The sequence below is a fragment of the Macrobrachium rosenbergii genome, chromosome 28 (assembly GCF_040412425.1).
Source record: "Macrobrachium rosenbergii isolate ZJJX-2024 chromosome 28, ASM4041242v1, whole genome shotgun sequence".
Taxonomy (NCBI): domain Eukaryota; kingdom Metazoa; phylum Arthropoda; class Malacostraca; order Decapoda; family Palaemonidae; genus Macrobrachium; species Macrobrachium rosenbergii.
Genome location: NC_089768.1, coordinates 25,261,091 through 25,286,469, shown reverse-complemented (window position 1 = coordinate 25,286,469; position 25,379 = coordinate 25,261,091). Strand labels below are relative to the sequence as shown.

The window sequence follows — 25,379 nt, the reverse complement described above, 5'->3', positions numbered from 1 at the left end:
GGAATAGGAGCCAATCTTGGCCCAATTAGATGTTTGCCTCTAAACCTTGAGATCGGGATTGCTTCCAAAGGTGGGTTCATCATCAGCCTAAGGCATTCCAAAGGTGCGACATTTCTCTTTTAGATCCTTTTCTTGAGAGGTCACCTCTTTGAGCAGGAGGAAGGCTAGTCATGACTGCTCTAAACCTTGAGATCGGGATTGCTTCCACTACAGATCCTCATTCTACTGTGGCCAAGGCATTGTAATTGCTCTGGCAGTTGGAGAATCAATTGAAATTTTGGAGAGAGACCAGAGAATAAGCTCAGACCCAACTGCTTCATCTCGTGCAACAACCCGCATCACTCAAGGAAAATTCTTTTTGTCACAATTTCACTGGTTTTCATGTTGAGGACAATGAAAAAGGCTTGGTACTTCGTACTTTTCAAAAATGGCTGCTGAGATGCTTGACCTCAGGATGGCAGGGAAGAGCAACTCCTCACTAGACTCTGTTCCACCTCATCAACCCATTGACCAGCCTCCTATGGAAGGACTGGGTATCCTCCTCTCTTCTAAAGTTTTTTTCCCTTGCTCTACCAGTGGAGGACTGGGTGTCCTCCTCTCTTCTACTAATGTTTTTTCCCTTGCTCCACCAATGGAGGCTTGTCTCCAGAAATTGTGGAGAGCTTGGCAGAGGGTCAGAGTGGAAACATGACTTGTTGATTATCACTTCAGTTTTTTTGAGACAGGCCCCCATCTTTCAGTTTGTTTGAGACAAGCCCCCTTCTTTTCTCTCAGTCAGCCTGTACACATACAGTAGTTCCTCATAGAGGCCTAGGGCATTGGACAGCAAGGTGATGTCCACTATCCAAGAGGAAGCACGGAAGGAGGTTATGGGTTTGTACAACACTTAAAAAAATATATTTTGAGCAGACTTGATGGCTGAGACCTGGTGGATCTCATTGCACTTGCTCTCTACTCAGTTACACTTCATTTGCTACTCTTCTTCCTTCACAAAATTGTTGTCTGAGAACATTTTGTGGTAAAATAGGCACAAAAAATTAAAGGTTTGTATTAAAAAAGTAATTTTACTTTTGAAAAATTTTATATTAAATGTAAGAAAGAATTGGTTCCAGGGTTTTATTCTGTCTTTTTAGCAGTTGTTGAAAATGAACATTACCAGATGAAATTATTTGCATTTTTTTGTTAACAGTCTTTGGATTGTATACTTTCTGCTTGTTTCATTCAGTTTTAATTTTTCAACAGGTGGTGGGAATATAAATCAAGAAAGTATCAAAGAGATGCGTCAGTTAGTGGCTAATATGGTCAAAAGCCAACCAGAGCTATACCATGAAGCAGTATTGGAAAAATCAAATGCTGATTACTGCAACTGGATTTTGAAAGACACTTCTTGGGGTGGCGCAATTGAGTTGTCTGTTCTGAGTCAATATTATGAAATGGAAATAGTTGCCTTAGATGCAAAGACAGGTGTTTTAAACAGGTAATAAGGCTGAATTTTAATTGATGATCCTAGGAAGTGAATTCAAGGTATAAGAGCCATTGATCTAAATATGATATTGATACAGTAGTTTGTTCCTATGAAAATACAAATAATTGCGTTTCATTTAGGAGAATTCCCAGGCTGAGCTGGAAACAGTTGTTGAATCTTGGTAACAAGGTGGTTTATTGGTGACAAATAGTTAAGTGGCAGGGGTAAAGTGCAGAAGATTGAGTAGTGCAAAGTTCTTCCTTCAACAACTGGTATTCCTTTCAAAGTTCTTCCTTGAACACATAGTATTCCTTCTTTAACTGATGCTGTTTTTCATTAGGCTTTTGCGCCCCCCCCCCCCCCTTTTGAGGGAGAATCATAGTACTGTTTACTGTATTTGAACACTACAGTACAGTACTGTCTTCTCTCTTCTTTGTGATTCTTGCTTAAAATTATTCTTGGATGGGTCTTCACTGGATGTTGACCCCTAAGAGGATTTTTGGTATGGGGTCCAGGCCCTACTCAGTTACCAAACAAATCCACTCTCACTTCAAGGGATTATCTCCAAGATCCTCAAGAAGCACTTGGAGAGGTACAGTATCACTGTTACCTTTCACCGTCTAAGTGACTCATTCTCACTCCCTGTTACGAACCAGAAGGAAGCTGTCAAATGTTCAACCCTCCTTTGTTTTTGGTTAGCCTTGCTTCCTGCCAGAGAACCTAGGGAACTTGGGTATCGCCAGGTAGTTGCAGGTAACAGGTTTCTTAGAAAGGAAGCTTTGGCTTTCCTTCTATGTGTGAGGGGACCTTGGAATGTTTCTGTGGCTCCCTTGCACAGTGAAGGCTCCTCTAGTACAGATTCATGTTTCCTGTCTGGCACCTTGCTTATGACCCTGAGTATTTTAATGCAATTTCCAGTTATTGTGAGGGAGAAATGTTGATTCTGCTGATTTTAACACTCAGTGTTTTGAGTTGCATCTAGCCCAATTCAAATAAAACTGCAGTTTCAGGAGTTGAATCCAGGTTGCTGGCTAACAGACTTCCTTCCTGTATCTACAGAGGACTACCTGTAGGCCCTTGGATGCTTTTTCCCTGACATCATGATATTCACTTAAACATTGTGTAGTTTTCCACAGCTGCTTTCAGACAAATTTTCGCCCTGTCTAAGGGACTGGTTGGGCTTAGGTTGGCAAAAAGACACCTTAGATACTGGGTCTTTCCCCTTCCTTTGCACCCTTCTCAACTGTGATAAGCCCATTTTGTGTTTATACTGGTATGGAAAATCCAGGAAAGCTACTTAACTAAGCACCTGTTCAGAGAAGGGAATGGATAGAACACATCATCAGACCTATCTAGAGACTTAGGTGTGATGATGTGTTCTATCCATTCCCTCTTTTAACAAAGGAGGGGCTGTAATTGTAAAGTACAGTACAGTAAACCCCCCATATTTGCGTTCTCACAATTTGTGGACTCAGCGATTCGCAAGATTTTCTGTGGTACCCATCTATAAGTTATTCGTGGGAAATCTCACCCATTTGCAGATTTTTCTTAGAGCAATATTCTGTATTTTCATATTTTTGTGACTAAATACTGTACTGTACTGACATACATTTTATGATAAAATAATGAGTTGTAATACTAATTTTCAAATATTAATCTTAAAGGCAGTCCCCGGTTACTGGCGGGGGTTCCGTCCCGACGGTGTGACTATAGGCGATAATCGCCGATAACCAAAAATCAGTGATTTTTGGTGCATATCGGTGCCGATAACGGGGTATCGGTGCCAATAACCGGGTATCAGCGCTGATAACGAGAGATTGGCACTTCTGTTACGTATGTATTGGCACCAATACCCGATTATTGGTGCCAGTAAGCAGAAATTGGTGCACATTGGCACCGAAAATCACAGATTTTCATTGCTAGACAAGTGCCGTAAAACTGGAAAGCGGATAACTGAGCCCGCCGATAACTGGGGACTGCTTGTAGTAAGTTTAATAAGATTAAATAAAAACATTAAATAATAAAGATAATAATTCTCTCTCTCTCTCTCTCTCTCTCTCTCTCTCTTTTACTGAGATGAGAGAATTTTTATGCATATGTATGTTTATTTTTGTATGATAAATAAATGGTTTACTAATTTTCAAATAATATTAACATTATTAATATTACTGCTTTTCAAATATTAATATCAATATTAATGCTAAGAGTTTCACAATTTCATGAAAAGCAATGCGTAATAAAAATCCACAGTTATTTAGTAATATATTTACCATATAAATGTGGATTTTTATTACACACATTGATATTAATATTAATACTATTAATTTTCAAACATTAATATTAATGTAGAGAAAATAAAGTGAATTAGTAAGATTTTATTTCAATATAAATTCTTTCCCTTGTGTTCTCCTGAAATGTTTGGAGGAGGGGGTTGGTGAACCTGTCAGATATGTCAAATAACTTGACATATCTGACCGTAAGGGTAAAAAGATGTTGCACTCTGTGATCAAATCAGTTTCTCCCCTCCTTCCTTTCTTAGTTCTCTCTCTCTCTCTCTCCAAAGGGTAGAATGTGAGAAATAGATAGATAGATAAATAGATACTTAGTTCAGCTCTCTCTCTCTCTCTCTCTCTCTCTCTCTCTCTCTCTCTCTCTCTCTCTCTCTCTCTCTCTCTCTCTCTCTCTCTCTCTCTCTCTCTTACTGAGATGGGAGAATTTTTGTGCATATGTAATATTTACATAGTTTTTGTTTGTTTTGTATCGTAAATAAATGTGTTACTAATTTTCAAATATTAATATTAATTTAGATAGCAAAATATCAACTCATTAAAGAAAAGTTCAATATAACTTCTTTTAACCCATCTATTTCCCAATCCTTTCCTGAACGCTTTAGAGAGAGGGAGAGGGTGTACCTGTCAAATATATCAAATAACTTGACAGCAAGGTTCTCTCTCTCTCTCTCTCTCTCTCTCTCTCTCTCTCTCTCTCTCTCTCTCTCTCTCTCTCTCTCTCTCTCTCTCTCTCTCTCTCTCTCTCAGGAAAAGATACTGCTAATTTGAGTCTCTTTAACCAATTGGTATTAACACACACGCACAATGTTTGTGTGTGTGTGTGTGTTCATAGTGTTTAAAAATGTGTAGTAAAGGTGATACATCTTTGGAAGACAAGAAACAAACATGTAAATTTTGTTGTTGCCAGTTGCTATACGAACAGGTAGTAAAGAGAAATGGATTAACATTCCTTGAGAGATTAAAAAGATAAACTCTCTCTCTTTCTTTTGCCCTTGCCAGCACAAGGCTGGCTGAATTAAGTCATAGTAACACTCTCTCTCTCTCTCTCTCTCTCTCTCTCTCTCTCTCTCTCTCTCTCTCTCTCTCTCTCTCTCTCTCTCTCTCTCTCTCTCTGTTTTTGCTGGAAGGGTTAGAAGTACATATGTGTATATTTTTAAGGGTACTAATGTTTAAGATGACTTTGAAATGATATTAATAATATAATTTCAAAGATTAATACAGTAATAGGAAAATAATTTAAAGTATATTTGATGTAGGATACTTTAAGTATACAGTTGGTATTTGAAATTTCAAGATAAGCAGTTATAAGCATTTTTAGATGGGGGTGTTAACTATTCACAGATTTTAACTATTTGCTGGGGGTTGTGGTACGCTTCCCCCATGAATACGGGGCGTTTACTGTACTTGTCATTCATCCCCCAGTGATGATATTACTACATGCTGACATATATGTCAGGGAAAAACAGAATTTCCCCTGAATCTTATTAGAGGGTGGTTCAGTGAGGTGAGCTCAGAAACTCTGACAGTACCTTGTCAGCTTCTGCATCCCTAGGCCAGGCTGTATAGGACGTTACAGGAGTCAGTCCTCCCCTGTTCATATACATTACTGGGAATCTGGTGTTTCCAAGTGAGTGTTGGCTGTCTCTCCGGCCTTTAACTACAAATGCAAACTTATGTGACATGGCAGTGATCCACAAACTTATGTTCATCAGGCCTTTGGGTCAGTACTAGTCAGTTCCTTGATAAAATCCTCCAACCTTGAGTGTAAGTCTCCCATATAAAAGATGGTGTTTTGTATCTTCATAGGAGCAAAAATAAAATTTAAAAGATAATTTAAACCAGAGCCTTTTATAATAATCCCACCTGCCACTCACTAAGGTGCCAACAGTTAACCTCCTTGTTACCAAGCATCAATGACCAGTTCCAGCTCACACTGAATACTCCCATACATAAAGCTCCTCAAACTGTGATAGATTACTTTTGAATATTTTTTATTATAATAGTTGAAGATATGATGAGTGGTGAGATTGCTGCTGTATATAACTATTTTTCTTTGTATTCCTTAGATTTGGAGAGGATAAAAAATTCAGTCATCGAATGATAGTCATGTATGATGGTATTCATTATGATCCCATTTATATGGAAACTTTTGAGGTAAGCTAATTTTGTTATTGTTTTCATGATATTGTCTGTATGCATTACTATAGAAGAATTAATTTTTTAAAGCAGTGTCTTTATTTACTGTAGCATTACTCAATATTAAAGTCTCTTTACAATGATATATTTAATGAATCATGAAATTTTAATATTGTTGTCTTTTTAAACCTTAGTCCAGACCAGACTTAATTAATAGTATAAGTGCACAATAATTGAATTCATTAATATTGTATATATTAGTTTTTTTTCTGAATTTGATAAACTGTTCCTGCCACATTGGATTTAGTTCTCACTTCATGATATTTCTTGAATTCTATATATTTATAGTTACAAGGTTCATATATGTGTATTTTACACATATGCATTGAAGATGACTGTAGTTGTTGCCTTTAGATGTGTCATGAAAGGTTTGGAAAATTGTGGTAAATTCAGTATTTATAAAATGTAACGGTGGAAGTTTTTCATTATTCAATCTCAACGTTTTGAAAAATTTGTGCAGTGCAGCAAACTCTTGTTATATGATCAACAGATAACAAGAGTTGCCTATATAGACATTTTCCTCATATAGTATTGAAATTGCAAGTAAGGTTTTTGTAGCATAGGTGTTTCCTTTTTTTATTGAAGTTTAAACACTCTATAGTGAATACTGAAAGCAATCAGTTGGTACAATAAAGGCAACACTATTGAGTATTTATTCAGGCTGTGCCATGTAAGTCTTGTAATTATTCTAGAATAGGAGCACCAGATTGTCTAAAGTTTTATTTTCTTATTCAGGGAAATATTATTACAATTTTTAATGGAAGTGATGAGTCCATACTTCTTCAAGCTAAAGAACTAGCTATGGAAGCAAACCGGAGTGGTCAGTTCACAGACACAAATGCCTTCCGTTTGAGGTGCCAACAATGCGGGCAAATACTGACAGGAGATGAGCAGGCCCTAGCACATGCTGGGAAAACAGGACACCTCAAATTTGATGAAGTTAATAAGAATTGATGTTAGGCAGTTCGTAACGTTATATTTATTTATTTATAGAAACAGAATGAATCTGCTTAATGGTCAAACCAGGTTCTTTGTACTTTCAAGTACAGTTCTCTGCAAGTGATGGATTTGATTCTGTGATAATCCATAATAAGTTTTTAAATAGCAATATATTAACTTTTTTTCCTTGTGGAGGAACCTAAGACAGCTGTTTTCAGTAAAATAATGTCAGTGCTTATGTAAGTAGATAGGTGTACAAATGTCCTAAAGGAATTGCTCTATATAGTATTTCTTGTTTTAAATCATTTTCCTTTTCATCAATGCTTCCATTCATAGTGCTGCACTGCTTGGGGAGTTTCTTATGAAAATGATAGAAATCCATATTTTTGTATACAGTTGTATCAAAATTTTGAATGTTTAACAATGTTATATTTGTTTACACATTTAAGGCAGTGTATTTAAGACACAGAACAACATTTGTACACCAAACCCTATTTTAATATAACATAATTCATTTGCTAAGCATTTTCTGTAGTAATTGATGTTTGCTCATGCAATGGGCAACCTGTTACTTTACAAATGCTTTGTTTGTTTCAGAGGCATAGAGATAACGCCACAAATGGCATAAATTAGATGTTAGGTGAGCTCTCCTTCATTGGAGAATCTCCCATCTTACCTGGTGTGTCTCTCACTTTTTTGCTTGCAGAAGTATCTCCTATGTTAAGCTTTTTGAAGTTCTGTACCAAGTAAGTTCGGCTTCCCTTGACATTTTTTAGTTTTCTTTAAAAGAAAACTATTGAGATGACTTTGTCTGTCCGTCCGCACTTTTTCTGTCCGCCCTCAGATCTTAAAAACTACTGGGGCTAGAGGGCTCCAAATTGGTATGTTGATCATTCACCCTCCAGTCATGAAACACCAAACTGCATCCCTCTAGCCTCAGTGGTTTTCATTTTATTTAAGGTTAAAGTTAGCCATGATCGTGCATCTGGCAACGCTATAGGACAGGCCACCCCCGGGCCGTGGCTGAAAGTTTCATGGGCCACGGCTCATACAGCATCATACCGAGACCACTGAAAGATAGATCTATTTTCACTGGCCTTGATTATACACTGTATAGAAAAATTGATTCCGCCAAAGAAGCTTCAGCACATTTTTACTAGTTGATGAAGTCTTGTAATGAATTGATGAGCAAGAAGTCAACTTTGGATATGTGTTATGTTATTTTAAGTTTCTTTGCATGGTGCCATAGTAGTATTCTCTCCAAACTTGTTTCCTTAATTAGTGTCTTAGCATTTCTCTCCAAACTTGACTACAAAGCCCAGTTTAACAGACCTCATGGTATTGAAAGAGGAGAACCTTTGGTTTGAGCTGATAATGGATATCAACCAGTGCTCTGATAATCTTTAAACTTAAGGCTTTTTAAGTTTCTTTGAAAGAGATTGCTTCCTGCCTCTCGCAGGCGTCATCTTCATCTACTTTGGAGAATCATATGGATTCATTTAGAAAGCCTTGGAATGGGCCTCTCTTGGGTGTCTAACACTGAAGAATGGTGTTTTGTTGGGTTGTGTTGTGAAAGTCATTAAGTAGCATGGGCACTTGATTGAAGGAGAGGTTGATCTTCGTTGTGTTCACTCCGAATTTTATTGTAAAGATAAAGATCATCATATATCTTTAGATTTAAAATTTAATTTTACTGCTGGTGTTCAGGTAACCAAGGTTCTTTCCAGGGTAGTCAGTCCACAGCCAGTCATCTACAGTGCCATTTTCATAGGCCTTTGGGAGTAATGAGATATTGAGGCTTTGGAGGAATTTTGCAGAGGGGGTGTTTTGTTGTGAAAATGTCTACTTTGGTTTGAATTCCATGGCAATGACCATAGCTCTGAATAAATTTTTCAGAAAATAGCTGTAAAATCCTAAAGATACTTCCGTCACAACTTCTACAGCCCCTTTTTCCATCATCTTCTTCACTTCGCCTTGTAGGGCTAGATGTTTTGCTGAACCTAGAGAGTAAGTTGATTGGTGAAGAGGACATTCGGAGGGTGGGAGAGGAAACTCAAATGGGAGTAGATATCCCACCCAAAGAACATCTACTACCCAGGTCTCTGTCCCGAACTGCTGCCAAGTTGCCCAATGGCTTGCTAGTCACCCCCCCACCCCCCCACCAATGGCAGCGAGTGGGGAGGGGTGACTCTCCTATATCGTCTACCTCCCCTGGCCCTGCCTTAGGAGTTTTTCTGGATGAAAGAGATGGTTGACAAGCCCTACTTGAACTGTTGAAACTTGAGTCTTCTTTGGTAAGATGTAGGAAGTTGTTTGAGATCTTGTTTTAGATGTGGTAGCATGAGAAGGGACGGCCGTGACCAATCTTCATGTAACCTCAGTCCTGCACGGTTTACTGAGAAACCACGTTCTTCATCGCCTTACAAGCAGCGCTTCGTTCACGCGTCTGTTATCGACGTACACGCCATCATTCACGTGGCCGTGAGCGATCTTCACATCACAGGAGTCCTTCGCGGCCTTGTAACTTGTCACGATGTTTGCAATTTCACCATGATTCTCGTTCCCATTCCCAAGCATGACCAAGACCAAGACAAATTTCTGTTTACTTTTAAGATCTACTTCTAGAGATTTACAGGCACCCCAAAGAGTTTTAGGCCCTGAAAGAGCTTATGCTCCATTATTAAATCAGGACGTCTTATCTGTACCTGACTTTACCAATAAACCAGATCGTGACTCTCGAGGACAGGAGGTAGAGGATGTGTACCATCAAGAAGTGCTGGAATTAATTCATGGCTTCTCCGAAGGGCCGTTGTCAACCAATTTGGATTTATCCTTGGGTATTGAAGATTTGCTAGGCTGTAGGAAAGAAGCGAAAACACCCCTAGAGTTTCCATGCTCCAAATTTGCCAGAGGAATTCCTAAGCAAGTGTATTCTCTTATCTCTGGTCAGGATAGCTCCGTACTTTCCAGTAGATCCTTCAAGTTGCTACCTCCACCTCTTCCCCAGCATAGACATTTTTATACTACTACATTGGCTAGGTACGGAAATATCCTTGAACTAAGTTAAGGCAGAGGGCACTTCTTTTACTTTTCAGAAATCAGCAGCAATGGGGGTATCTGCTTCATTGGCCTTTCAAGATATTTCTTGGTTAGACCTTTGGTCAACAGCAGTGGCAAAGATCTCCTCCACTGCTATGGCCAAGTCTGCAGACAGTGCAGCCTTTCTGAGATTATTACAGTTTGGTGGGAAAACCATCTTGTACTTGTCCCATCTAACAGCTAATATATGGGCCAGCTGGCTGTTTTAAAGAAGAGATTCTGTCCCAGTTGGGAGGTTTAAGATCTCCCATGAAGGAGATAGGTTAACGTCTTTTATACATAGAACTAAACCTAGGGCAGCCCTGTATCCCTTGATTGCTAATACTGAATGAAGTTTCTCCCTACAGAGGAAAATAAATAAGTCTACTACTTGTTGAATAGTAGGTCCAACCGGAGAGAGACCCCGTTAATGACACCAGTAACAGTAGACGGCCATGAAGAGATAGGGACCCTACTGACTGATGAAATCTCTCAATGTGCAGTTGACATTCCCATGTGGCCTCATTCAGAATGCTACAAGGGTTACCCCGTGGTTCTGGGAAATCATCACTCTGTAAATGACCTGACGAATAAGGCAAAAGGGAGAGAAGGCATAGACATCCAGATTGTCCCAAGGATGTTGAAGGGCTTCCTCCGCCATGGCCCAGAGATCTTGAATGACCGAACAAAATACCTTTAGTTTTTTGTTTTGCCTTGTTGCAAACAGGTCTATTGATGGCCTTCCCCACAGATGAAAAAGCCTTTCTGCCACTTCTTGATGCAGTGACTACTCTGTTCCCAGAACTTGACCCCGGCAACTCTGCTTGTCTGCCACCACGTTCTTTTTGCCTGGGAAGTATCTGGCAGGGAGAAGTACTGACTGAGATACCACCCACTGGTGAAGTGGAACTGTCGTGAAGTCTTGCAGATGACAAGACAATGAGAGGAAGTAAAATCTTCATGGGAAGAAGCAGCAGCATGAGAAGACTTTGGAAAAGAAGAGCAAGAACGAGAAGGGAATGAAGCTGGGGAAGCAAACCCTTCCCAAGTGGTGGCACAGGCTTCCTTCTGTATCTCCTCCTCTTATCAAAATTCTTCCATTGCTCAGGAGGCTGATCAACACATTCAGGGCACGGGTTACTTACGCTGCAAACATGAGATCTACATCCAGTACAAGTGGAAGGAGGGTCTTTCACAAAGGAAAGCAGGAATTGGGAGCAACAATTACCATCAACTCCAGGACATTTTCTTTGGGGTTTGGTAGGTAAAGGAAGGTTATGGGTTTGCTTACTCAAGCAGAAACACACAAGAAATACAAAAACACACAGTTCACACAAAAAAAGAAAGATAAAACCAGTATCCAATGGCGTAAGTGGGCAAGAAGTGGACAACAACCGGCTTTGAGGAGAAAGAGGTCAACAGCACAACCTCCTACAAAGGCAGTCAGAGAAAAACTGATGCGATGCTTCTGAGATGGGTTATGGGAGGTCAACTCCTCCTCCCTCATACCACCATCTTGGCCATCTCCCAATGCCACCAACTCCTTGTAACTTTTTTGTTTTACCGGACTCCAGGTGGCGCTAGAGAATTTTCATTTATGTTAAGACCGCTGGTTTGTTAGTTATTAAAAATACAAATTGTTTTAAAATTTGTCATTTTTAAGACAGTAATCAGTTAGATGGACATCTTTTGCCAAAGAGCTCAGGAGTTTACCATTGTGAGAGTCTAGAAATATGGCTCAGTAGCCTCATTAAGCTGCTTTATAATTATGATAAACAACAATTCCCCATTTGCAAAGTAGTAATTTTGCTCCTCCTATAAACACAAAAACATTATTGATTTGTAAATATATGCCTTACGCAGTATGTTTTTCTCCCAGCTTCACTGACTATTTTGATATATTTTGGGCAATGTACATGAAGCCAAAAGGAGGGAATACAGCAAGTGAGATGAAGGTGCCCATAGCAAGGGATGTTGTACCTTCCACCTAACTGTTGTCTTCTTCATTTGAAGTTAGTGGTGTATCTCAAGGTCTCTTTGCTTAGTATGAAAACAAGGCATTTGTAAAGTAGTAATCCATTTAACATTTACATTGTGTCAAGTTTTTATGTTTGTCCTTTGTGTGTGCTTATGAAAGAAGTGGGAGAAGGTAAGGCATCTGGAGATAATCAAAGACCTTGCACTGACTTGGCATCTTCATTTATGTAGAATTTACATGTATATCATATCTTAGGAAACAAAATAACTTGTTTGGATATTGTTTCCTTAAGATATTTTGTTACTGTAGCATTGTACTTTGCATTTTTTTTTTATTTATATATGAGGAGGCAGTATTGTTGGGTAATTTGATTACAGCAACTTTAGTTATTAATGTTTAATGTCAAGTATGAAGTCACAGACTCAAATATCAATTCAGTTTCAAATGATACGATATATAGTCAAGTCATGTTTGGTTTTAACTAAACGATATATTTAGTGTACATCCAATGTACGTACTATGTGGTGTTTAAAATATTAAGGTCGACTTCAAGTTTTTAATTTTTATAGAGACTAATTTATTTCTAATATTGGTGAGTTATAGGTTAGGTAATAACTTAGAGAGCAGTGATGTATTCATACAAAGTACAAATCAGTGCTTTTCTAGAGATTATTACTTCAGTACTTCAAAAGGCAGAACAACCAAGGATTTATGTGAAAGTGGAAATGGAGGAATTTTCTTGAAGAAAGATAATAATTCTAACTTTATCACCTCTCTACTTTACCTCTAGTCTTTAGGTCAGATATAATTGCATACTTATTCTGTCCATTTTATTGTTGGTATTCCAGATTACTTGCCACTATGCCAGAAAGTATTGTAAAACTGGATGAGTTTTCAAATTGATCGCAACTGTAGTGGTTAAAGCTATTAAAATAAAAGACTATGCAGTCTGAATATAGTAAGCTGAAAATAGTAAGAGGATAGAAAATGGGGCCATAAATCAGAGACAGGTAGTGAAGACGAAGACTTGAAATGTTAAAAACACATTAGACATCAAATTGCACATCTTAGTGCTAAAATGTTGAAACTCTCTTCTTCTTCCTTGTTTGAAGTACTCCAGTGTGATCTTCCAGTGCTGACTCTCATCTCAAACTCTTGGATAGAGTCTTGTTATCAGGCAAGTTTATTTTTTCAGCTCTTACTGTTGACTTGTGGTATAAATATAATGAGCATGTGTTATGTGTTTTCCCTGCCCTAGCTGCATATGCTCACAACAGTAGGCTGGCTGCTGTTGTGAATAATGTGTTGTTTTTCTGTACCGTATCAAGTTTAAAGAGCGCACTGATTGCCGAATTTTAAAGAATTGTGAAAATTTAGTTACTGATAATTTTGGACAATTTGATGATTAAGTAAACACATCCTCAAGTGTTATTGTTAAAGAAAAATTTCAGATGGATTTATAGACAATTTTGTCCATCATTTTTATTACCTTGCAAGTGACAAATTGTTGCAAAATGTGTGTAAAATCCCCTAATCCCTCTTAGTTGGAAATATTTACTATATTTTAGTTACCTACTAAAATATCACTGTTTTCTTATATGGCAACATCAGTCTCAAAGAAAATGTAAAATCAGACACATGTACCAAGTCATCTAATTTACATATGTTTTATGTTTCTTGACATTTTTACAGTTCAATAACCAAGATATGTTTTGTACAGAGATATGCATATGAATGGCAATGGCAATCTTCCTCATCACCATCCAGGAATATACAATACACAATATATGTGTTCTCATAAGTGGAATATTTACAAATCAATTTATTTTTTCACAAATGGTAAAAATAGGATAAATGTGTATTTCTTCAGGATATCTTTGCAGGATGCTTTTTCACAAATATGGAAATATGTAAGTTTACACCAACATTTCCTTTCTGTGCACCACTCACCCATTTTGCTTCACTTGTGGTGATGTAGAGTACTTCATGAGTTGTGCCACTGTTTTTAGTGCATTTCTGAATACAGTTTTTTTCTGTCATAATGGGGCAAAGAAGAAAAGAAGCCATATAAGTGAAAGATATAAAAATTGTGTGCTTTAAGGAATTAAAAAGATAAAAGGAATTGGAATAAATGGCAAGAGTCTCTGTAGGAGAAATGCCTGGAAGCATATTTCTTTTCATCTGATTATTCTTGAGTGAAGAAATATTTTTACAGCAAAAATCAGCTTTCTACTTATCTAAGTTTCATAGATATTGCATAATAAGCAATATTTTTTCTATCACTGTTTTCTCAAAACTTGCTTCAAAAAAGTAAAAATCTACATCTCAAAGAAGACTGAAGAAAATTTAGTGAAACTTTCATAGTCTATTATAACTAAAAATCTTTAATTTGGTGTAGCGAAGTGTTTTTGGATGCAACTTTTTTGTGTATATTTTTTATGAATACAGTAATGATATTTATATTTTATTCAACTGTAAAATTTATAAACGTTGAGGATGAATTTTATAGTTTCCTAACACATGAATTTTTAATATTAGTTGTGTAGTAAGGTGTAAAAATTTGAAATCCCTTTGATTATAAGGTCATAGTGCTAACATAATTATAATAGTCTCTTATGGCATCAGTGCCCCTCCCCACACCCTTCCAGGGCATCCCTTAATACTACTCAGTTTACTAGGAGTTTATCTCGGTTACAACTATGATGTGGAATAGTTTGCTTAGTGGAGTTGTGGAATCTTCCGATCTCTAGATGCTTAAGCAAAAAAAGCAGCTAAGCATAAAGTAAAGTGCGCAGTACATGAAATGATGATAATGTACAAAAGAGGCATAAGATGGTTTATATACCTACAGAATTTTGTGATATAACAATTTCACACTGCCCAGAGCAAAATTTAAAAAAAGATTACAAGGTTACTGTTGGTGAAAAAACCCATGATATTACACTGGTGAATTTCTAATGATGTTAATGAAGATAGCATTTATTAACAGAGCAAGGTAAAGACTCAGTCAGAGTGGATGGAACTTTGCTGAATGAGTCTGAAGCTTTAACTATTTTAGGTGTAACTTTTGACTCACATCTAACTTTTGAGAAACATCTAATGAAAGTTTCAGCAAATGCTGCACGAAAGTTAGGTATTGTTTGTAAGGCCTCATACATTTATTGCAGTGATAAAATCAGTGCAAACTGTTTTAGGTCATTTGTACTTCCTTTGCTAGAATACTGTTTTTTAGTGTTAATGTCTGCTTTTGCCAGAGATTTATCTCTTTTAGATAGAGTAGCCCTTTGTTGGCCGAGTCGGTTGAGCTTCAGGCCGTCATTCGATGGGCCGGAGTTCAATTCCCGCCGCTGGCTGATGAAGAGTTAGAGGAATTTATTTCTGTTGATAGAAATTCATTTCTCTCTATAATGTGGTTCGGATTCCACAATAAGCTGTAGGTCCCGTTGCTAAGTAACCAATTGGTTCTTAGCCACATAAAATAAGTCTAATCCTTCGGGCCAGCCCTAGGAGAGCTGTTAATCAGCTCAGTGGTCTGGTAAAACTAAGGTATACTTTTTAGATAGAGTGGTTTGTGATGGTAGGTTTCTGTTTCCTAATAGTAGCAGTTATGACTTGGACCATTGACAGATTGTCTCATATGTAACTTTTTCATAAGTTGTATTTCAACAGAGACCTTTCACTTTCACAATTGATCCATGATCCCCCTTATCTGCCGAGAGCAACCAGATTCACTGAACAGCATCACCAATATGCAGTTAATGTGCCTCGCTGTCGAACTTCTCAGTTCCAGAGGTCCTTTATTCCTCACACCATTGGACTGTGGAACAGCCTCCCAGAGGATGTCATGCAGTTTGAACATCAGAGGTTCAAGAGAAAATGCAGTGCATTAGTACCCTAATACAGTACTATTTTTCTTGCATTTTAATACATTTTTATCTATTAATTTTTTTTCTTTTTTTAATAAGTGAGATCTGTTCTTTCTGTATTTCCCTTTACTTTCTCTTACTTCGTCCTAATGGACACCATATTCTTTGGAAGATTGAATTTTAAGTCACTGGCCCTGTGAGTTTGTTCCATATGAAGAGGTTTCATCTACTGAATAATAATAATAAATAATCAGAATAATTGTGAATTGTTGATATCCTGTGAAAATTCGGTCAGTGAGAAAACACAACCTTGATAAAGTAAAATAACATTATAATTGCTGAGAAATTTTTTGTCCACAGAATTCTGGCTAATTAAGAATATTAATGATATATAATAATGAATGAAATAATAAATAGTATGGAGCCAAAATATTAAAGACCCTCTTGTTTCAGATACCACATTAGGATGTCAGTTCTGAATCAGTAAACACTTGTGAAATGTACAAGAAGGTGTCCTTTTGAAATTTATTGTACTGTAGTCCCCAGTTTACACAAATTCAGTTACATGGAAATGGAAGATTTTAAAAATATAATAAACAAAAATTCAGGAATTTCAGTTTTCTATTTCAAATTTTGTGTGGCCAGCCATCCTCCTTAGTCATTGTGCTAATTTTCTCCACTCACCAAGAGTAGTCATTTCAGTCTACAGTATAGCCAGAAAACGAACAGTGATAACAAGATATGTGGTTGCTTACAATGTCACCTTAATATTCCTAGTTTTATTTTACTTTCTGTGAAGGTCAGTGAATATGGCCCCAAAAGTAGAAATATAAAGATATGACCTGAAAAGAAAGTCAGTAAAGACAGGATGGAAACTTAGCAAAGTATTTCATATCGCACAAAATCTTAAATACAAAATCGTGGAGTGTAGTTTAAAAGTTACCTTTACAATCATCAAAGCTTTCCAGCCTCTGCAATATCATCTTCAGGACTTAAAAATTAAAAGAAATTTTACAGGTTCACACGAGACATGAACATTCTAACAGTACAAGGCTGTAGCCAAACATCCTTGCAGCATTTATCTTTATATCATGTAATTGTTATAAGTTCATCATTATATCACCAGTTTTTATGATGAGAGGAATTAAGAAATGTGGTTAGTACCTTTTGCAAGCTTTCATTTTAAAAGAGAAAGGCTTAGCTATTTCTTATTTTTTGTAAACTATGGAAATACTGCAGTACTGAGTTTTCAGTTTTGCTGTATATTTTTGTAGACTTTATGGTTTAATAAGTATTGGTGTCATATATGTGGATCTATTAAAAATGTAAACCTGTACCAAGTTTTATGGGGTTTGCTGTTCAAATGGCAGTTCTCTTGCCACACACTTTAGCCAAACATGTTTGTTAGGACTAGTCATACCAGAAATTGGCAGTCAGGAAGTTTTCTTCTTCCCCAGATTTCATTGCAAAGATTCTGCTGTCAGGTATGTGGACAGTTTCTCAGAATGGTCTGCCATCTCTTCCATTTAAGACTGTTGGGATGAAGGAAAAAAACAGCTTCATTGCCCGGTGTCCACGTAGATTTACAAAAAGATGCATCTGAGTAGGTAAATGCTTAAGACTTCTTTTTAAGCACCTTTTTGTTTCATTCTTCAGGCCTGCATCGGCTTGTCGTGTATCTTGATAAAGTTGAACATGTGGCAGAGTGAAGAGGGCAATCTACTTTCCTTTTTTTACTTTTGGTTGTCACTCACGAGTGCCTTGACATTTCCAAACATGAAGTTTAGTGGCATCCACTTGAGTAGTGCTGTAACTCCTACACTATACAGTATCTGATTCACTTTTCACCCCTTTTAGGTGTGCATTGAGACCTTAATTCTTACTCCACTCATACTCCTGTGATAAACAGAATATTGCCCTCTCCACTAGTTTTGAAGATAGAACATACCAGATATAGTGATGCTTAACTATAAAGTTGTTAACCAAGGCAGTCAGTCTTATTTTTAGACTTGAAGGGATTGTCTCTTTTTATTTATGTGAGGACTGAAAGTTAAAGAAAGGCTGAGTTCAAGAAGCTGGACAGCAAAGTAGAAAGAGATCAAGGGGGTACATGGGAGCACAAAAACAAACAAGGAAATAGGCAGGTCATACCTCCCTCTACAGGCATTCTACAAATTTTTGTAATTATAAATGTTGTTTGATGTAAATCTATAGAGGTACTGAAGTAATATGCTATACTGAAGCAGTGGTTTGTATTTGTCAAACAAAATAGATATTTTCATAGCAAGAAAGAATTTTGCTTTTAAACCCAATAAAATGTTTGTAATATTGGTGTAGATTTGAATCATGAAATGGTTCCTGATGACACAAGCAAGCTAGTTACTAAGTTACTTTATTTTGAAATTCAGTTGAATGTCATATTATTTATTTCAAGAAATCATAGAAGTATGCTATATTTGTAACTATATCTTGGAAAGATATATGCAAAAATTAATCTTAAGATGTGAAGTCACTTTGAATGGTGTTAAATGTAGCACTTCATGCCTCTTCATATACAGTAGTATCTTTAAGATTTATCATCTAGGTTTTACATAGTGTTTAATCCAGTAATTATCCGTGGAATTGTTGAAGTGAAAAAGAGATGTGCAAACACCAACTCACATGGTGAAAGGTATGTTCATACTAGGAACAACCCATTATTATGAGTGCCATTTTTTTACCCACTCTCGGGATAATTGCTTAAATCAGTTTCTTAACTACATTACTGAAGGTAACAAGTGGTGTAAGTGGCTTGTAAGACTGCCTAGAGGGGAATCTCCTCTCTCACCTGCTAGGTCAATAACTTCTGGCTAGGTATCCACAGTTCCTCCATGTGTAGTATTGCTTTAGCAGCCCAAATACTGTATATTGTATTTTTCATGAATTCATGTCTCTTTTTCCTGTCTTTTGTGGTTATTATTATTGTTATTGTTGAGGGTATTCTTAAATATTTTTAGTTGTATTGCTTCAAGTTGCTTTGTTATTATTTTTCTTTATAATGCTTATGTCTTAAAACTTATCTCCTTAAATGATGATAACTCATTTCTAATTATGGTTGACAAACACAATAGCTGGACAGGAGAATCAGGAGAATAAATTAAGGAAGGGCCTGGCATAGCTGCCTCAGTGTTAGAAAAGCGTGACTGAGAGATGGATTGCCCAATGTCTACGTATCTTTAGCTAAGCATAGAGAATTGTCTTGTACATCACAGATGTGGTCCAGCTTTCTTTGCTGCTATGTAATCTTCCCTTGTACTAGTTGAGTACCATTGCGTGTAAGTCTTAATTATGAAGATGCAGATATTTACATGACAGACCAGAGGAGGATCTCATACCATAATGAGTTTAAGCTCTTATGAATTCCTGTATTGTAAGTTGATAAAGTAAGCCAGACCCCACTGCTTGCATCTCTGTCACAACCTCTACCTTTCATCATCCTTATTAGAAGAAGGTTCTTTTCATCTGGCTCTAGGGAAATGGCACCTCAATTCTGTAGGCTAATCTCTCCTTTAGTTTGGACAGGGATCACAAAATTAGGCTCCTTTAAGGGAATTTTTTTATCAGCCAGTTTTAGGAGGTGCAACATAGTATTACCAATAAACATTTTCCCAAGTGAAGAAGTTTTACAGCTAAATGGTAAGAAAGTAAAGAGAACAATAAAAAATCGAAAGAATGTGGATGTGACATCTGAGATGTAGCAAATGATTTTTAGTAATGCCTGTAGTGAGCTATGCAGGACTCATTGCAGGTGGTGACCCCACAGGGAATTGGCAGGTGAGGAGGGAATTTCGTATTTGGGTGCTCTAACAAGCCAGATGTAGAAGCATTAGTAAGGCCATTTGAATTTATTGATTCTCTGCATTCTCTAGTTAGGTGGAAAAGGCACTTAAGAAATTTTGGTTTGTACCTATGAAACATATTTGCCAATATTTTCACTTTTATTTTATTATATGTGCACTCCACACTGCTTTCTCTGTACTGTACAGCCAATTCTCGTCTTGGTTATTTTTACAGATAAAATTTTTTACCAGATGCTTATTGCATTATGATTATCAAGGTAATGTTCTCAAATTTAATGACGTGTTGTCTCGGTATTTTATGTATCCTTTACCATAATAGTCCACATGTTGAACAGAGTATCAGCCAGTGATTCCTTATGTTTTTGTGACATGTTCTGATATTTGAATGAAAAGTCATGTTTATAACTGTGATGTAATGTTGCAGTTTTGACCCCAAAACTGTTAAAAATATGATAATATAGTGAATGCAGTAGGTATTTATTGTAGATATATCAGTTTACAGGTAGTAAGAGTTTTTGTATTATATTTTTGTGAATGCTAATGGCAAACTCAAGGAGCAAGTCCCTGAGAGGAAATCCATTCATGAAAGTGGCAGACATTATAAGACCCTCACTGAGGAATTATTAGGAAAAGCCTTGGGTAGTGTCATTGATGAATATTTTGTGTGGTCCTCTGTGTGGGTTACTCTTTATGGAAATGCAGATATATAGGCAGTGAGGTCTCATTACATGTTGCTTCATATGAAGTAATCATTATGCATGATTATTTAGGCTTTAGGTTCCATATACAACTGGTTTTCAAAGACTATACTGTGTTTATGTTTTTGTGTAAAATGGTCTGGTTTTTTAAGATGATGCTCCTTTTAGTGTATAATGACAGGAGATTATGTGCCTTTTAAAATAGCATAAGACAGAAATATTGATTCCTGTTACCAGAAATGCCAGCCTAAAAGCATGGGTGACATTTTGGTACCACCTTAAACTCTCAACTTTTGGAAATAAACCAACATTTTCAGTCAACAGAACATAGTTTTATCGTTGTTTTAAGTTTCCTAAGTACTCAAGCTTGCAGAAAGGTAGCATTATTGCTTGTGATCATTTATGAGTTACAGTGGAGTACCCTGTATTTTTAGATTTGCCAGTATGTGAGTAGGTGAAAATGACTTCCTTCCTTGAACAGAATATGGAAGATGCCGACACATTCCATCTTTGTAAAGTTATCTAAAACAGGAGGAAATTAAGGGAAAGTCAAAGTAGTTTTGCAAGATATTAAGGAGCTTTTCAAGTTGTATGAAGAAAGTTTTGAGAGTAGATTTACTAGATCTAGGAGTGTATTGCCTTTCAGATTAAGTAAAATTTTTTACTTTGGTATGATTTTATGTAATAAGCATAATGTCCAAAGATACTTTTTACCTAAGATGTCTGTCCATTCAACTTGTATCATAAAACAGTAATGTATATCACTCTGTGTATGATCATTTAAAAGTAGCAAGGTTAGTCAGACATGTGGAGCTTCAATGAGGATCATACCTGCCCCCTCCTATTTAATAATACTGAAGCAGTGGCACATGAAGACATACACTTGACACCTTTGTTTCACTGAGACACTCCTCCCTATACGATAATTCATAACTCATTAACCCTGCAGTCCTTTGAGGATAGACCTCTATGGTAAACTTACAGATGCGTAGAAACTACCATTATTTTAAAAACTTGTAGTTGTTTTTATATTTACAACTTTGCTTTCCATTTCTTAGAGTTTATTATTACAGTACTAAGATCTGTAAACATAGGTAAGTCATTCTTTAAATATGAAATATTTATATAAATTATTTTGAGCTGAACATTAGATATTCGTTGGAAGTTTCTCTGAGCTATGCAAACACTACTCCATATTTAATTGTAATTCTTCATAAAAAAAATTCACTCCATTTTATTTGTTCTTAGAATATATCTTTTACACAAGTCGAGAAGTTGGCTGTACATTATTGAATTTTCATAATTATACAACTAATTTTTTAGTTTGAGATTGTAGTATGCATATTTTTACAGAGTACAAATCCTCTCTGTTTTATTAAGGTGACAAACTTAGTTTTGAATGGCATTTAATGCTTGAAACAACCAAAGTGGCAGTTGAGTGAATGGTTGAACAGTTTCATCCAGGGAGAACTCCATTCTCACTTGCCAGAATATATTGCCTTGTATGAATCAAAGTTGACTTATATTGGCAGAACAAGAAGCACCAGGTCAGAGACCCTTGTAATTTTTTCAGTTTAATGAAATAAACAAGCTGTATTTTCCCCAGTCATTCACAAATTTTTGTACAGGAAGAGAATCTTAAGCCAGGCACAGTGTGAATGACTGTTTTGGTCAGATTAGCCTAAGCATCTTCAAACAAGAGCTGCTGTAGGAGGTGGTTGGTGTAAGTACCACTAGAAAACATCTAGAATGAGTGTTAAAGTCCACATGGATGCCATTGATTCCTTGGTCTGGGTAAACATAAATTATAATTATAGTAAACCTTAAGTGCCTTCACCCCCTGGCCATGACATCAAAACCATGAGTTGCCAGGACTTTCTTTATAAGGCGCAGCCAAGAAGAAGAGCTACCATGAGGGAGAAGTTGCAGGCAACTCTGGACAAGGGCAGCACAAATGCAGTCATGGAGGATTTTGGCAGTGCAAACCATGTCAGGTCACATCCTACAATTGCCGAAATAATACTGGCTCTTTTTGGATGGGTGAGTTTTTTCAAGGGCTATCAGTTAGTCTCAAAACAGTTTTGCACTTTCTTAAGATCAGTGCTTACAAAGTCAGAGCATCATTCTTATACCTATATGTAATTTTAAACAGAATATGTATGTTGCTCAAGTTGCCCATTGTAGGTTACTGGAGGAGCCAATCATGATTGTTTAATAAGGACATGTTATATGGGCATAAGAGTTAGTAGTTTATGAATTGAGGGTTGCTCATGATTGGCAGAATCAAGGACAGGCTATTGCACTGACTCAAAACTAGGACGAGGGAGAATCAATCAGTGGCTACTGATGACTGAGCAGATAGACCTGTGGGCTCTTCCAAACAACCCCATCCCTAAGCTCCCAGGAATGGTAAGGTTGTGTTTTACCGGTGAAATCTAACAAGCCATGAGCAATGTTTGAATTCAGGACTGCTACACTCTGAAGCCCAGGTGAAGTAAACTCTTAACCTTGCCTGCTGTAAGACCAGCACAGCTAATCTGAAACACCCATGAAGTACTCATTCAAGGTGAATAGACTTGGTTTGATGCATAATGTATGAACACTGAAAGTAATACCAGAACTTGACCAATTTTCAAATTTCTTCACACAGCTCCAGTGACTGTAAAGGAAATATTCCAGTTTCAGACCCCAGTTACAGGGACCAAATACCATCTTACTGGTGATATCCACTTGGATAAAAATTTAAGCTGCTCTCAAGTACTGTATGTATCATTTGTATTTAAAAAATAGTGTTTTTTTTTATTCATATGAATGTGGAAAAGTATAAATTATTTTCATTTCATAGATATAGACCACCTGCTTGTAGTAGAAGTGCGGTATCTCCTTTGCTTGTGAAGTTGCACTCACCTGATCAGCAGATAGTCTATATAGGAGATTTCTGCAATCAAAAAGTGGTTTTGCTATACTGTAATGAGAAATCTTATCATATTCAAACTACCACTTTGTTTCTCTTTTGGACTTGGTTGGTTTATCTTAAATGGCCATTTCAACATGAATAAAGTTATAGGTTTGTATCTTTGTAACAAAAGTTACCATAACCCTTTGAGATTTCAATGGCCTCATGCAAATTTAATCTCTTAAGATTTCTGTGATGTCATCTGTAGAAAGTAAGTGAAAATTAATCATAAATATTTTAACATTGTGGATAATTGCTGGTGAATGCTGAGCTGTGGTTTAACTCTATCTCCCACATGATTAGTAGCTGTTCATAGAGTTATCATAAAATCAGTTCAAAATAGAAAGTCACCAAAATTTTTTGCTCATTTTACCATATTGCTGTATTCCTGATGTTTTTATATGCAATAATTGGCATAAGTAACAATTATATATATTTAATTCAAAAGGACATTTTTCATATTCATTTTTGTTGCAAAGAAAAATTTATAAATATCTTAATTATTTGATGTTTATTTACAAAAGTAAATAAATTTATGTTCTTTTCTCTGCTGAGAGAATTATTTTGATTGTATGATTTTTTATTTAAAGTACGATAAATTTGCTTCAAAATAACATCAAAACCAGTTTTCTATCACAAAAAAGAAATTTGCTGCAAGCAATGAAATTACATTATTTTGAGGCTCTTATTGGGTTAGCCTGAGGGAAACATGTTTTACTACAGATGAGTTTCAGACTCCCCGCCTTCCCCTAAAATAAATTTCAAAGGCTTGATGATATTTTGTGCTGCATTGAGTAAAAACTGTAAAAGGGGACAAAATTCACACTTCAGTAGAGTTTTACTCGCAGTATTGTTCTGAAAATCTGAGAAATTCTTGTTTAAGGTGTTTCATACTTACAGTACCTTAAAAATGTTAACTAAAGTTTGCTTGATCATCAGGAAGATGGCTTATAGAATGCTGTTCACAGGTTTTGTCAAATTTGTAGATATTTTTGCCCTCTGGTTTTTATTTCTCTTTTGTGTTCAAACGGAGTTGATTGCATTTTGATGTTTTGATTTCATTTTCCTTTCAAGTCAGACTTAAAGTGCATTTATTAGGAAAGTGGAAAGGTTTCATTTATAAACATTATTTTTACAAGCTCAAACCTTTTAAGTTCAAACATAAGGAATTTTAAGGTATAAAGCTGTCAAGGACTCGTAAGACTATGAAGATTGTAGTTCTGACAATAAATTGTTTTTGTAATTCAGTGATCTCGTTTTCAGGAAGATAAACCATGTTTTAGCTTAGCTATTTATTACATATTAGTGGACTTTAGTGTTCTACCTCCTTGCACGATTATGTACATTTTAGGGTGACGTTTCAAAAGTTACCCTGAATTACCACCACTTGCATATTGTTCTTTCTTTCTGTCATGTCAGTTGCAACAACTTTTCCCTAGGCTTCCATTGCAAATGTTTCGATACCAGTATATTGGTAAGATGCAGATATGAATTTTGTTTTTGACATATTTTGCCAAGTTTGTCTATATGTCTATTGTCTATTATGTGTCTGTCCTTTTCATAATTAGGCATTTACCATTAATTACATTTTTTCAGCCAAGGTTAAGAGGTGTTCCATGTGGAAGTGAAGTCCCCTGGCTAGGTAGGATAAAGCTCAAAAGGTTAGGTTATATTGGACTATGTACAATTCACTAGCTTTCAATTCAGTTTGCTTCAACTTGCATTTTAGTGTGATCCTTTTTCTAATCCCACCTATATTATTTTGATATACTGTATTAGGGAGAGGATTTCACTCTTAAGCTGGTTACATCCAATAAAAATTATTATTAGATTTGCCTGGTTCTTATCATGATTAGTGAAAAAGATCACTGATTGTGATGGAAGTCAGTTCTGGTCATAAAGAAATAATTAGGATAAAGCATGCACAAAGGGATGAAATAATACATTGGCGTAAATGCAACGTGACAAATTCTTTATAATAATTCAGTATGACTTGTAAATACTGTAAAAGTTATAATTTCTGCAGCTTATCAGGAACTTGGTAACTATACATTTATGTTGAAGTTGTATACA

At 36.4% G+C, this 25,379-nt stretch overlaps 1 protein-coding gene across 2 annotated transcripts in view; it reads left to right on the top strand.

The window, feature by feature from the left end:
* Yod1 (Yod1 deubiquitinase) overlaps nucleotides 1–25,139 on the top strand; it is a 57,645-nt gene extending 32,506 nt beyond the window's left edge. The window contains exons 5-7 of one of the 2 annotated variants that reach the window (XM_067130349.1): nucleotides 1,243–1,477; nucleotides 5,823–5,910; nucleotides 24,903–25,139. In XM_067130349.1, coding sequence (XP_066986450.1) covers nucleotides 1,243–1,477; nucleotides 5,823–5,910; nucleotides 24,903–25,001 — 422 coding nt within the window. In that variant the 3' untranslated portion in view covers nucleotides 25,002–25,139. Of the gene's footprint in view, nucleotides 1–1,242; nucleotides 1,478–5,822; nucleotides 5,911–6,687; nucleotides 7,986–24,902 lie in introns of those variants that run through there. The other variant, XM_067130348.1, reaches the window with a different exon arrangement.
* The last annotated feature ends 240 nt before the right edge of the window (nucleotides 25,140–25,379 follow it).